This window comes from Stomoxys calcitrans, chromosome 5 (assembly GCF_963082655.1).
Source record: "Stomoxys calcitrans chromosome 5, idStoCalc2.1, whole genome shotgun sequence".
Lineage (NCBI taxonomy): Eukaryota > Metazoa > Arthropoda > Insecta > Diptera > Muscidae > Stomoxys > Stomoxys calcitrans.
Genome location: NC_081556.1, coordinates 43,268,329 through 43,281,005, shown reverse-complemented (window position 1 = coordinate 43,281,005; position 12,677 = coordinate 43,268,329). Strand labels below are relative to the sequence as shown.

Here is a 12,677-nt window from a genome sequence, read left to right as displayed (position 1 = left end):
ACTTACCCTGAAATTTGTATTAAATTCGTGTTCGAGAGCTCGCGATGAACCATGCTGAGCAAATTCCTGCATAGCCGTAGAGGCCAATTCACCAGCATCCCAAAATCGATAATCCGAGGTGTGTGCAGCACCCAAAATGTCACTGAATCTGGTAAGCCATCCCTTGGCGGGAAAATCTTTGGGATGCAGATTGCGTGACCAGACTCCCTCAAAAGTAATCTGTGTTTAAGATTTAGCATTAGACTCTTATTTTTACTTCTTATGGGCCATGCCATACCTCATAGCGTGCCTCATCACAGGCACAACATTCCTTGCTCTCCTCATCTCTTTTCTGGCTCTCCAAATCGTCCACTGACTCTTTGCAAATACGCTTCGTTAGCGATCCATCGTCCATAAACCAAACATCACGATGTTGCACGACAGTGGCCCGTATGAGAACGCAGCCGAATTCCATATCGGTTGGTGCAGTCCAGGCCATATCTAAGCGAGTCTTGGGATTTGTGTTTGTTGTCTCGATCATGTTGCTGCAGTCGGTGCTGAAACGACTCTCCACGGGGTCGCTAACCTCTAGATGGCCCAAATCGCCAACGAAGTCGCCGTTATCGTTCTCCAGTGCCAATTTGGCACTTATGAAACGCCGGCCATTGTAAGCTTGCAAAGAAACTAAAGGAAAGTTCTATTTGCGTTAATTTCCAAGCACACAGAGTATGAATGAGCGAACGAGCCCATTCCTAGAAAATCAACAAACAAACAAAATGTTGTTTACGCTACGTACAGCGAGAATCAAAGAATCAAGAAACGTTTGTTGCAGGCCACAGTAGGGCGAACGGCAACAGCATGAAGGCAGAAGAAGGGGAGTCATGCCGATAAGGGGGGTGGGTGGCCTAATACCAAAGAGTGGGGTTTCTATGATACCGCCTTTGGTCTCCACTACACACGCCACCACCTTGTTGCCTTGGTGGAACAGACGATGATTGGCACCTTTTGTTTTTTTTTATATATTCATCCAATGGGATGGAAATTTTCGTCAGCGGTATGGGGTTTGTCGTGGTGGTGGCGTGTGAGGTTTTGCGGAAATGGCTTAGGTTGGCTGCACATGTCCAATGAATGGTTGACAGGGTTGGCCATAGTTAGTGTTCAACGTATGGTACGGCACATGCGTGTACTCAGGCGTAAGTCAGGGTTGGTACTAGGGTCATGGAAGCAGCGACATGTCGCTTCGGCATGTTACACGTTGTTCTGAATCAGGCCTTTAGAACCGAAATTTTCCAATGATAATCATCCGCATACCATTGGACGATACAACACGTATCGAAATCATGCGCTGACGAGTTCTTCTACACCGGGACAAATTACATTGCATTTGTATGTCATTTATATTCGCAGCGACATGTTTGCTCATGGAACCCAGGACTAATGATTTGATAGGTATTTTCCTACAACGCGTAGCGCATTTGGCGTTATTAATTTTCCATTACGTTTAATGGAAGTGGGTGTTTGACTTTAGATATGTATGGAATCCGTCAGAGATGACAATCTGTCCGATAAGTCGTTGGTCCGTTTATTTAAATGGGGAGGCATCAGAGTTGATTCCGAATGGGCATTCACAATAGTTAATACCGGCCCTGTCTTTGAGAAGAGGGCCGCAAAGGAAATTTGTTTATTTTGGAGAAAGAATGAAAATGCGGCATAAAGAAAGTTAGAGGAAAATGGTCGATCTTGGAAAATTGGCATTTGGCGGGAGGAAAATGGGCCTATATAAGCTGGCCAGGGTGAGAGAGAGAAGCCATTAACCAAGGAGACGTAATAGTGCGAACTTAGTTCTGTGAATTTAAGAAAAAAGTCGGTGTATTTAATTGAAATATATCTGTGTTGTCAGTGTCAGTAAAGGCAAATAGAATATTGAACATCATTAACAACTTTATTTTGATCGTGTTTTGCTGTAAATACATTTAAATGTGAGTGGCGATGTCATGTAAAATCTGAAGTAGACTGGTGATTTTTGTTATTTCTTCTGTGTAATAGAAATTGATTCCTGTAGTGGCGATAAGCACTGGCCAACCTACGCATAAGGGGGCCAGTGCGAAATTTTTATTGGTGGAAAAGTTCTCCAGTGAGCCCCAATTTTCCGAGCTCACTGTGCCTGATTGCTGGCGGCTGCGAAATTTCTCAGCTTGAGAGGGTTGTGCTGTGTAAGCTTCGAGCTGAAGAGGCCTGACCCAGGTGCTGCAGCCGTGTGATTTTGTCTGCGATCATCCATATATAAACAGCCCTGAAACAAGAAATAAAAGGCAATCTGTAATCAATGTGTTAACGGAATCAAGGTAAAAGCTGTGTCTTACCAATTTATGTCTGTGTCCTATATCTGTGAAGTCCCCATAAGCGAGATTTTAATATTGTCTGGCAGCCGTCCAAAAACCTAAAAGAGAGGTAACAAAAAAAAAAAAAAATAAAAAAATTCGATTAGTTTTCATCATAAAACAAACAAATAATTGATATCTAGTGTTAAATATGTATGGGAAATAGCGTAACGATAAAAAAAAAAGAAGTGTGAAGAGAATAATACTTGGATTTGCGTATAATAAGGCTTAAGGTAGCCAGGAGGATTACCAAATTCCCGGTCTTTTGGTTGTAATTTGATTCTGCAGCAAACTAAGGGCAGAAAAGGTCTTTTAAGAGAGCTCTTTTAGGAGATAGGTCAAGTTGTTAATTCGCGCCAATTGGGCAGCGTCTTAGGCCAAGGGATAAAGGTTATCGTTTTTGTCTCGCCTTATAATGAGTGAGCCGAAAAGTTTCTAATTAACCAGTATTGTTCTTTATTTTTTTTTGTGTTGAGTATTTAGTATTGTAAGTGAAAGTTAAACAAAAAAAAAAAAAAAAAAAAAGGAATATTAAATTTAAAATCTTTAATTTTCAAACCCATAAAAATCTTAATAAATTTTGATATGTCTTAGTTTATAGTAGAAAAAGTTATGTGTTGGTAAATTTATAAATTCGGGGGGGGCGGAGTAATGTGGTAAGTGTGTGATTTCGTAGGTGTGGTGTACGGGGTCCAACATAATCTAATGTGCCGGACTTTTTGGACCATGGTTGGGTGGGCTAGCGTGAGATCCTTCCACCAAGATCTCTGTGTTGATGTTTTCCCTTGTGTGTAATTATGAGTCAGTAAAGTTTGTGAATAAAACAGTGCCCCCTCATTTTCGATGTTTGTGTGCAGGGTTTGATTTGGCGGGTTGAGGCCCCTAGCCCTGATTGTCTCTCCACAGCTAACCGGCAGCCATTTCGAACGCCGACTAAGCGCACACATAACAGAGATGGCGCCCAAACTGAAAGTAAGAATGTACCTGATGCGCATTGTAAAATGGCGATTATTCTGACGCCTTTGAACACTGTGATAGCGGGTTAAGGGAATCTGTGCAATGAGATCGACGCACATAGCAATAGAATACTAAATAGATAAGAAATAGACCAAAAGGAAATAGTTTAGAATCTTTAACAGTCTGTGATTTTGTATTGCATCCAACCTTGCCTAAGGCAAGTGATTTTGAAGTGCAATATTTTGTTTCAATAGGTTAAAGAGAATATTTTCTCCAATTTTCAACTACGGGACGTGCAATAGCTCGTTGATTAGATACTTGACAACGATTGTATTGTACGCGTCCAGTTTTTTTTTGATGTATAGTTTTAGAGTCAATAGATTATTTATCAATATAGACAAAAGATAACTTCAAGTTAGGGAAAGTGCAATAACCGTTTCGTGGGACTTACACGAAAGTCAGTTGTATTGCGAGTACCGTAAGCCAGGAGCTTTTGTTTTGTTTCCCGTAGGAAAAAATAAATGTCATGGACAGTGAAGTTATGTTTGTGTTGGTTTTATGTCATCGTTAGCTTGTTATACAAATGTCTAGGAAAACATCGATGCACCTCAATAGAGGGCGCTGTAATTTATAACCGAATTCAGAAAATTAAACCACATAAGAAATCCACACTGCTTCTGAAAATACAATGCCCCCATATTTTAATGTTTTGATTGTCAAATAAAATTAAAATTGCTGTATCTTTTATTAACAAATGGTAGTTTATGTCTTATGTATTAGTAATTTAATTCATGTTCGTGATTAATTAATATTTGTTCTGTAAAACATTTTTGTGAATATTTATTAACTTTTAAGTAATAACAAATATTGGGAAAAAATTAACTCGTCAGTCTACGAGTTTCATTATTGATCGGTAATTGGAGTCATGAGCTATAACACACGCTCTAAGAAGAAATATAAGAGAGTGAGAAACGAATCATTCGACTTTAATAGGTCCATTTATAACACCAGAACAAGAAAGCAAAGGCGATTAGCCTTCGAAGACGAAATGGCAGAAGACAATACTAATATGAATGGGTTTCAGTTCATCAACCTAGCCAATTCCATAATAAGAAGGGAACCAGATAACGCGAATGTGGCGGGCCCGTCCACGAACAATAATGGAGCTCCATCCACAAGTAATAATGGAGGGTCTAATAATGACGCGGACGAAGGTTTTCCGCCAGGTGTTCGGGATTTGGTTCTAGATGAGACTGGGCGAATTCAGAGATCACTTGAGGAAAACGTCAAAGACGTGGTAAGAAATGAAATGGCAGATGTTCGCAAGATGATAGATTCTCTGACGAAAGGGCTGAACGAATTGTCCCAGGTTGTCCGCAAACAAGTATCGGCACCCTCGATACAGAATATACCCGTGTCCAATAACCAGACAACTCAGCAGGTTGGCATGGGAGTTCCAAATAATTCTAGGCGTTCTTCGTCGAATATCGATCCTTACCCGATTATACAGTTTGGGAACTCAAATCAAACATCCTCTTCAGACAATTGCCAAGCTTCGTATTCTATGATTAGAAATGAGCCACTCAGAATAAGAGTTGATAAATTGGGTCTCAATTTCAGCGGTGATCCCAGAGATCTTAGGGTGAATGATTTTATTTACAGATTGGAGCAGATGAGAACCCAGTATGACATACCATGGGCTGAAGTATTGAGAGATTTCTCATTTTTAGTTTCTGGGCAAGCCAGAGAATGGTATTGGCTCCATAGGCAGAATAACATGAATACCGATTGGGACGGTTTGAAACACGCGTTGCTTAGCCAATATCAAACACCCCAGTCGAAGTTCGACATATTAAGGGACTTGCTTGAGAGGAAACAGAGGCACAATGAGGCAGTAAATGTTTACTTTCACGAAATGGGACTATTGCGCTCGCGCTTAATGCAACCCATATACGAGTACGAGATGATTAAGATCTTGAAAAGTAACATCAGGGAGGATATCAAGCGTCATGTGTATCAAATGACGATATCCTCCGTGGAACAATTACGTATCGAATGCATTGAGGCCGAGCGAAATTTTCCACGACGAGAAAATAGACCCATGCCGGTGCCACAACGACCCTTAAGGCAGGTTAATGAGATTTGTGACCAGGGATTTGATCGGCCCGAAGGAGACACTCCCATTGAGTTAGAAGAGAATGTGTCGGCTCTTTGTTTCCCACAGCAGAAGACCCGTGTCACATGCTGGAACTGTCGGGAGGCAGGCCATTTATTCATGGATTGCCCAGCGGACTTTAGAAAATTATTTTGCTATAAGTGTGGAAAACCCGACACTGTGACTCCCAGATGCCCCGTTTGCCAACTGGGAAACCAGAGGAAGGGCGTGGGGAGTACAGGGGAACCACGTCCGCACGAGAACCCCAGAGAACAAAAGAATTAGATAATAAAGTCGTAGAGATTGTAAACAATAATGAAGATCGTAGAGTTAAGGATAGTATTAAGGTTAATTTACAAAATTTTACACCCGAAGAGAGGCATTATGTCCCACTGGAGCAGCGTACACAGAACTATGAGCGAGTAAGAGAAAGAATATTTAATTCTGAGACTCGAGCAGTACCCGAGAAGATTGCCAAATTACGGGAAAAGTCCAAAGAGTGGCGGCAACAAAGGAGATTCCTAATAGATTCAATAACTAAAGCTATGAAAGCCCCAAGTGATCCTAGAGTTTTCGCGGAAGTTTGTATTGAGGGAAAAATGGTTAAAGGTCTATTAGATACTGGTGCCACGGTTAGCATTTTGGGTAAAAACTGCAGGGAAATCGTCGAGGAACTAGATATTCCAATTATACCTCTCTCGAGCAGGGTTACCGCGGCTGGTGGAAAACACTACCGAGTTTTGGGGAAAATAAAAGTCTCAGTTAGATACCAAGAGAATACAAAAGAGATGCATTTGTGTCTATGCCCCGACTTGGAGCAAAATTTATACCTGGGTATTGATTTTTGGCGTCTGTTCCAATTAGCTCCCGATATAATGGGTATTTCGGAAATAAACATTGAGAAAATCACCGAAGAAATTACTAGCGCTGATGCGAAATATAAATTGAACCCTCATGAATTATCACCTGAACAATCCACCCGTTTAAATGAGGTTATAGAGGCGTTCAGTACGTACGAGAAGAATGGTTTAGGGTGCACAACGTTAGAAAAACACACCATCAAGTTGATTGAAGGCGCAGAGCCCGTCAAAGATCGCCACTACCCGATGTCTCCAGCAGTACAAGCGATAACTTACCAGGAGGTCGATAATATGCTTGCTCTAAACGTGATTGAAGAGAGCGAAAGCCCCTGGAGCAACCGAACCACCGTTGTACGAAAGCCCGGCAAAAACCGCTTTTGCCTTGATGCCCGAAAACTTAACAAGCTGACAGTAAAAGACGCGTACCCACTGCAAAATATAGATGGTATTTTAAGCCGTATTGACGCGACCCACTATATAAGCAGTGTGGACCTCAAATATGCCTTCTGGCAAATACAGCTCGATGAAGATAGCAAGCCATATACTGCCTTTACGGTCCCCGGTCGTCCATTGTACCAGTTCCGTGTGATGCCGTTTGGCTTGTGCAATGCCGCACAAAGATTATGCCGTCTGATGGACAAAGTCATTCCTCAGCGATTGAAAGGGAATGTCTTCGTGTACTTGGACGACTTGCTGATCATCTCAGGCAACTTCGACGAGCATCTGAGGCTCCTAAGAGAGGTAGCTGGATGTCTACAGAAAGCTGGGTTGACAATCGGCTTAAAAAAGTCACAGTTTTGTTTTCGGCAACTAAAATATTTGGGCTTCATAATAGGGGAAGGTGTTTTGCGAACCGATCCGGAGAAAATCGAGGCAATTCGAAAAATTAAAGTACCCAAAAGTGCCAGAGAGGTAAGAAGTTTCCTTGGTACAGCTGGCTGGTACCGAAGATTCATAAAGGACTTCGCAACCATCTCGGCCCCCCTAACAGATGTGCTAAAGAAATCTGTAAAGTTTACCATCAATGAGAAAGCCAAAGAGGCATTTGAAAATCTGAAAAAGGCTCTTACCTCTGCCCCGGTTTTGCGCCATGCCGATTTTGCAAACCAATTTTATATACAATGTGATGCTTCGGAGTATGGAATTGGTGCGGTACTGTTCCAATTGAACAGCCAAGGGGATGAACACCCGATTGCGTTTTATTCGCAAAAACTCAATCAGTGCCAAAAGAACTACAGTGTCACCGAAAAAGAATGCCTGGCAGCAGTTATGGCAATAAAAAAATTCCGGCCCTATGTTGAACTTATGGAGTTTACCGTAATCACGGATCATGCGAGTTTGCAGTGGCTAATGAACCTAAAAGACCTTAGTGGCCGTTTAGCTCGTTGGTCATTGCAACTCCAAGGGTACAATTTCAATATTGAACACCGTAAAGGTAAGGACAACATAGTGGCCGATATGCTTTCTCGTTTGCCAACCGCTGACGAGATAGAAATGGACCAGGTATTCGATTTCGAGAGGCTAGAGTTCGAGAGTGATGAATACAAGGCACTGAGAGAAGAGATTGAGAGGCACAAGGAACAGCTACCAGATCTACGCATCATCGACAACATGATTTTAAAAAAGGGGCATAGCTCAAATGATGATTTTTGTCAAGAATTTCAATGGAAATTATGGGTACCTGAATCACTTACCCAAAGATTAATCGAAGAAGCACATGACAAAACTACTTCCGCGCATGGTGGCATAGCCAAAACTCTTTATCGATTAAAGGAGAAATATTATTGGCCCCAGATGGCAAAACAAGTTCGCCAGTACGTCTCGAACTGCACTGTATGTAAAGAAACTAAATCTGTGAACGAACACACACTGCCTACAATCGGAAATGAAGTCATAACCGAACGCCCGTTTCAAAAACTCTACATTGATTTCCTAGGTAAATACCCAAGATCTAAAAGCGGCAACGCTTTCATATTTATCGTTGTAGATCATTTTAGTAAATTTACCTTTTTGAAAGCGATGCGGGAGGCGACGGCTTCCAATGTAGTAAAGTTTCTGGTAGAAGATATTTTCCGAAAGTTTGGTGTACCGGAGACAGTACACAGCGACAATGGGGCGCAATTCATTTCAAAGGCATTCAAGGATATGATCGACACATATGGAATAAACCATATGCAAACCGCTCCATATGCTCCTCAATCTAACGCGTCTGAACGCGTAAATCAATCGGTCCTCGCTGCCATAAGAGCGTACCTGGAAAAAGATCATCGGGAGTGGGATCTCTATCTAACAGAGATCGAATGTGCCCTAAGAACATCGGTGCATAGTGCTACTGGAGTAACTCCATTCTTCGCTTTGTTCGGGTTTAATATGTACACCCATGGCTCCGATTATAAACTGGCCAAAAAGTTGCTCTCAATGACTGATCATGAGATATCACAAACGAATCGAAAGGACAAAATGGAAATTATTCGCGAAAAGATAAAGGCAAATATGCATCAAGCCTATGAACAAAGTGCAAAAAGATACAATGCAAGAGCGCGAGTAATCAGCTTTACACCTGGCCAGGAAGTATACAAGAGAAACAATGTCCTGAGTGATTTTGGAAAAAACTTTAATGCGAAATTCGCTCGAAAGTTTATAAAATGTCGCATTGTCAAACCCATAGGAAACAACATGTATTCTCTTGAAGACTTAAATGGGAAACCCATTGGGGTATGCCATGTAAAAGATTTGAAAAGATAGAGTTCACGAGTAAACGAAATTAATTTCCCCCTTAACAACAGGTATACTCTCACACAAGATCGTGTCTTTCTTCCTAAAAACGGGTTTCCTAAATTTTTTTTTGGTGTTTAAGATCATACCTTATATGATGCCGAAAGTTACTACTTCAATTAGGGGTTGATTTCGCACCAGTCCAACTGGACAGGGACAGATAAATGATATATAGGTAGCCACTACAACGACGTTGGATCTCTCTAGATTCGGTAAGACGTCGTGGGACACTTCATTTATAGGTCAACTATAGATCACCATCCCACCTCAATTGTGTTGCCATTAGGCAAAGGTATATAGAACTTTCATGTCTGAGTCGAATTGTATATATTTTTTACGATTTTTCTTATTGGCTGATGCTTGAGAACGCTGATATTGAATGGAACTGGGGAAAATTTCCCAGTTTGATTTAATTTTTTTTGTTCATGCTATTTGATCTCATGGAACTCAATTATAGTTGCTCTGCCATGTCAACGGCGCATGCAACAGTTTTTTATGCCAATAACATTGTCGCAACAGGTTTCACGATATCATTTCAATAAAATTCTACCCCTTCAAACAACTTTTCCGATCCGATCAATTTTACCAATATTTATCAAGTTTACATATCATTTCTGGCTTGTGCCAGTCAAAAATTTCCCCGAGATTTTATTTTGGCTTAACGTAACGCATGCCACGTTCGCCAAAATACGGTAGTTAATCTGGATAACACAAAACCTATCAGTCAGTTTTATATGTAAGCCCGGTAATGGGAAAGTATTATTTTTTGAACAGTTGGAACTTTAGTATTTGGAATTCATGTGAACGAATGCTATACCTACATGCAAGTATTTACCACTCTGCTGTGATGCAACGTGGAGGAACATGATTTCTTTTATTTCCAACGATCCATCTAATATACATACTTTGTGGGGTGTCAGTATACCACCTTTGCCTTATTTCGTTAATACCGTTAATTGCACCAGATGCTGGCATTGTCGGACCGGGCAGACACACACACGATGTTACACACTTCTACGCAACTATAACTATGCGAGTTTTTTTTTTTACCTGCAGCCTGACGTCCAATTGTTGAAGTATTTGTACGGGCATCCTGATGACTAGGAATCATGACCAACGGATAGGACCTGGTTGCACATATACAGTTTTTGTCGTGTTCGTGGATATAATTCACGAGAAGCTACCCGTCGTTATACATTATGACGAACTTCGCAGCCACATCAATCAGATGGTCTATCACGGCGATAGGAAGGCTAGCCGGTACGTTCAAGGAGATTATTACCTGTGTTTTTCTTGTAATATCCAACGTCGGCAATGACCTAATTAAATAGACGAATGCAATTTCTCTCAATTGATGTCGGCCATGGCGTTTTGGCAGCCCCGCAGCAAGAAAATGTGAAAATAAATAAGTAAACAACGACACCAAATAGATAAACCAACGGTGCAGATGATCAGTTTAAGTCACATTTGCTTCCCTCTTCAATGCTTCTTCAAATCAAGTAATTGTTTTTTTTACACTAAAAGAGCTTGCCTACTAGATGTATATTTATATTTGTTGCCGTCCGTATAATGGAAATAGACACGTCTGGCGATGATCAATGGCCTGTGATTCCCTTTTTCTTCATTTATCACCCGCTAGTTTTTATTTTGTCTTTGTGTTAAAAATTTTCCACACTATCAACGATCTTCAAGATTATGCTGCGGTGTTGTTTTGGTTGCACATGCATAACCCGGGCTGGACGTGGATTTGTCTCCATTTGTTTTTTTTTACATCAGACACTGTTGATTTGTGGGGATTTTGACCATATTGAAGTCTGCAAACACCAACACATTTGTGACTGACAGACAAACAATTTGAACCAAAAAGGGAAAGAGACAAATAATTTCATTTTTAGTTTCACCGCGTATTTACTGATAAAACAGAGCAACTACAGAAAGTGGTGGCAAAAGATCCCATTTGTAGCGACTGGTATTAGCAATTGCCATTGAAAGTAGCTTCCGTAATGCAATTTTTTGTCAACTGGCAACGCGGTTGAACTAAGGGCGCTAGCCATAAATGTTCCATAAGATTTATATGGCAACAACAATATCAAACAAATTTCATATTATACCACCTTTGCTATTTTTTTATTCGATTATTGGTCTGTTTGGCCGAAGCAGTTCCACATACACACACTCGCACTTGCATGCGTTTATACATATCCTTTTTATGGCCAGCTGGGCATTTCATGACACTTCCTGCGCTTTAATATTATTATCCCCTAATGACGAGTCTTTAACATCACAAATATCCTACGAAAGCAGTGGATTCATTTGCATACTCCTGAATACATTCATGTCTGATTCGATTCGGAATGGTTTGGGATGGATAAGGAGAATAGACCACATGATATATTGCATGTTCGGGATATTATTATTTTGATATTTGCACGATTTACAAAGGGGTAAACACACATACACTTAGATGTACTACAGGACGTTTACATTACACCAAGGCCACATTGGCGGTTACCTGCGTCGTGGACAGCCATTCCTTTGAGGCAGCCGTGTGATGCGACAGGCTCGCATGGGCGATATGTGCCTGGATATATATGTACGGGGACATGATCAGGTGGACTACAAAGACACGGCGACGTCAAGGCATTTATACCTTTATTGCATACCTGTGAAGTAAGGAGAGACAATTACACTCTTATTCGTGATGAGGTATCAATATACTTACCTTTTTCCCTTCCTCCATATGCGGCGTAGAGCCCGGCATGAGACAAGTCAGGGTGTGGGAGTTCCCCACGTTGCTCGATGGATTGCCCTGCACGTCGATTTCGGCATCGATGCCTCGCCGGACTCGACGTTTTGTTGCAGGCCACAGTAGGGCGAACGGCAACAGCATGAAGGCAGAAGAAGGGGAGTCATGCCGATAAGGGGGGTGGGTGGCCTAATACCAAAGAGTGGGGTTTCTATGATACCGCCTTTGGTCTCCACTACACACGCCACCACCTTGTTGCCTTGGTGGAACAGACGATGATTGGCACCTTTTGTTTTTTTTTATATATTCATCCAATGGGATGGAAATTTTCGTCAGCGGTATGGGGTTTGTCGTGGTGGTGGCGTGTGAGGTTTTGCGGAAATGGCTTAGGTTGGCTGCACATGTCCAATGAATGGTTGACAGGGTTGGCCATAGTTAGTGTTCAACGTATGGTACGGCACATGCGTGTACTCAGGCGTAAGTCAGGGTTGGTACTAGGGTCATGGAAGCAGCGACATGTCGCTTCGGCATGTTACACGTTGTTCTGAATCAGGCCTTTAGAACCGAAATTTTCCAATGATAATCATCCGCATACCATTGGACGATACAACACGTATCGAAATCATGCGCTGACGAGTTCTTCTACACCGGGACAAATTACATTGCATTTGTATGTCATTTATATTCGCAGCGACATGTTTGCTCATGGAACCCAGGACTAATGATTTGATAGGTATTTTCCTACAACGCGTAGCGCATTTGGCGTTATTAATTTTCCATTACGTTTAATGGAAGTGGGTGTTTGACTTTAGATATGTATGGAA

The 12,677-nt window shown here is 41.5% G+C and overlaps 2 protein-coding genes across 3 annotated transcripts in view; both read right to left on the bottom strand.

Moving 5' to 3' along the window:
* LOC131997880 (uncharacterized) overlaps positions 1–12,677 on the bottom strand; it is a 30,636-nt gene that overhangs the window by 4,384 nt on the left and 13,575 nt on the right. The window contains exons 7-8 of the mRNA XM_059369738.1: positions 278–663; positions 7–219 (exon numbers count right to left, since the gene is read on the bottom strand). Of these exons, the coding sequence (XP_059225721.1) occupies positions 7–219; positions 278–663 (599 nt within the window). The remainder of the gene's footprint in view (positions 1–6; positions 220–277; positions 664–12,677) is intronic.
* LOC131998191 (uncharacterized) lies at positions 1,901–12,206 on the bottom strand. 2 transcript variants are annotated; one of them, XM_059370626.1, is made up of 4 exons: positions 11,830–12,206; positions 11,620–11,770; positions 2,343–2,419; positions 1,901–2,272 (listed from the first exon to the last, which is right to left on the bottom strand). In XM_059370626.1, the coding sequence occupies exons 1-3, from the start codon at positions 11,995–11,997 to the stop codon at positions 2,391–2,393; spliced, it is 348 nt and encodes a 115-aa protein (XP_059226609.1). In that variant the 5' UTR covers positions 11,998–12,206; the 3' UTR covers positions 1,901–2,272; positions 2,343–2,390. The 2 variants fall into 2 exon arrangements, with proteins under 2 accessions (XP_059226609.1, XP_059226608.1); XM_059370625.1 differs by lacking the exons at positions 1,901–2,272; positions 2,343–2,419 and having other exon boundaries at positions 11,498–11,770; positions 11,830–12,204.

Excerpts from the sequence above, each read along its gene's own strand:
- LOC131998191 (XM_059370625.1), bottom strand. The coding sequence starts at position 11,997 with ATGCTGTTGCCGTTCGCCCTACTGTGGCCTGCAACAAAACGTCGAGTC. Across the intron at positions 11,771-11,829 it reads ATATGGAGGAAGGGAAAAAG|GTATGCAATAAAGGTATAAA; the intron begins GTAAGTATATTG and ends CTTACTTCACAG.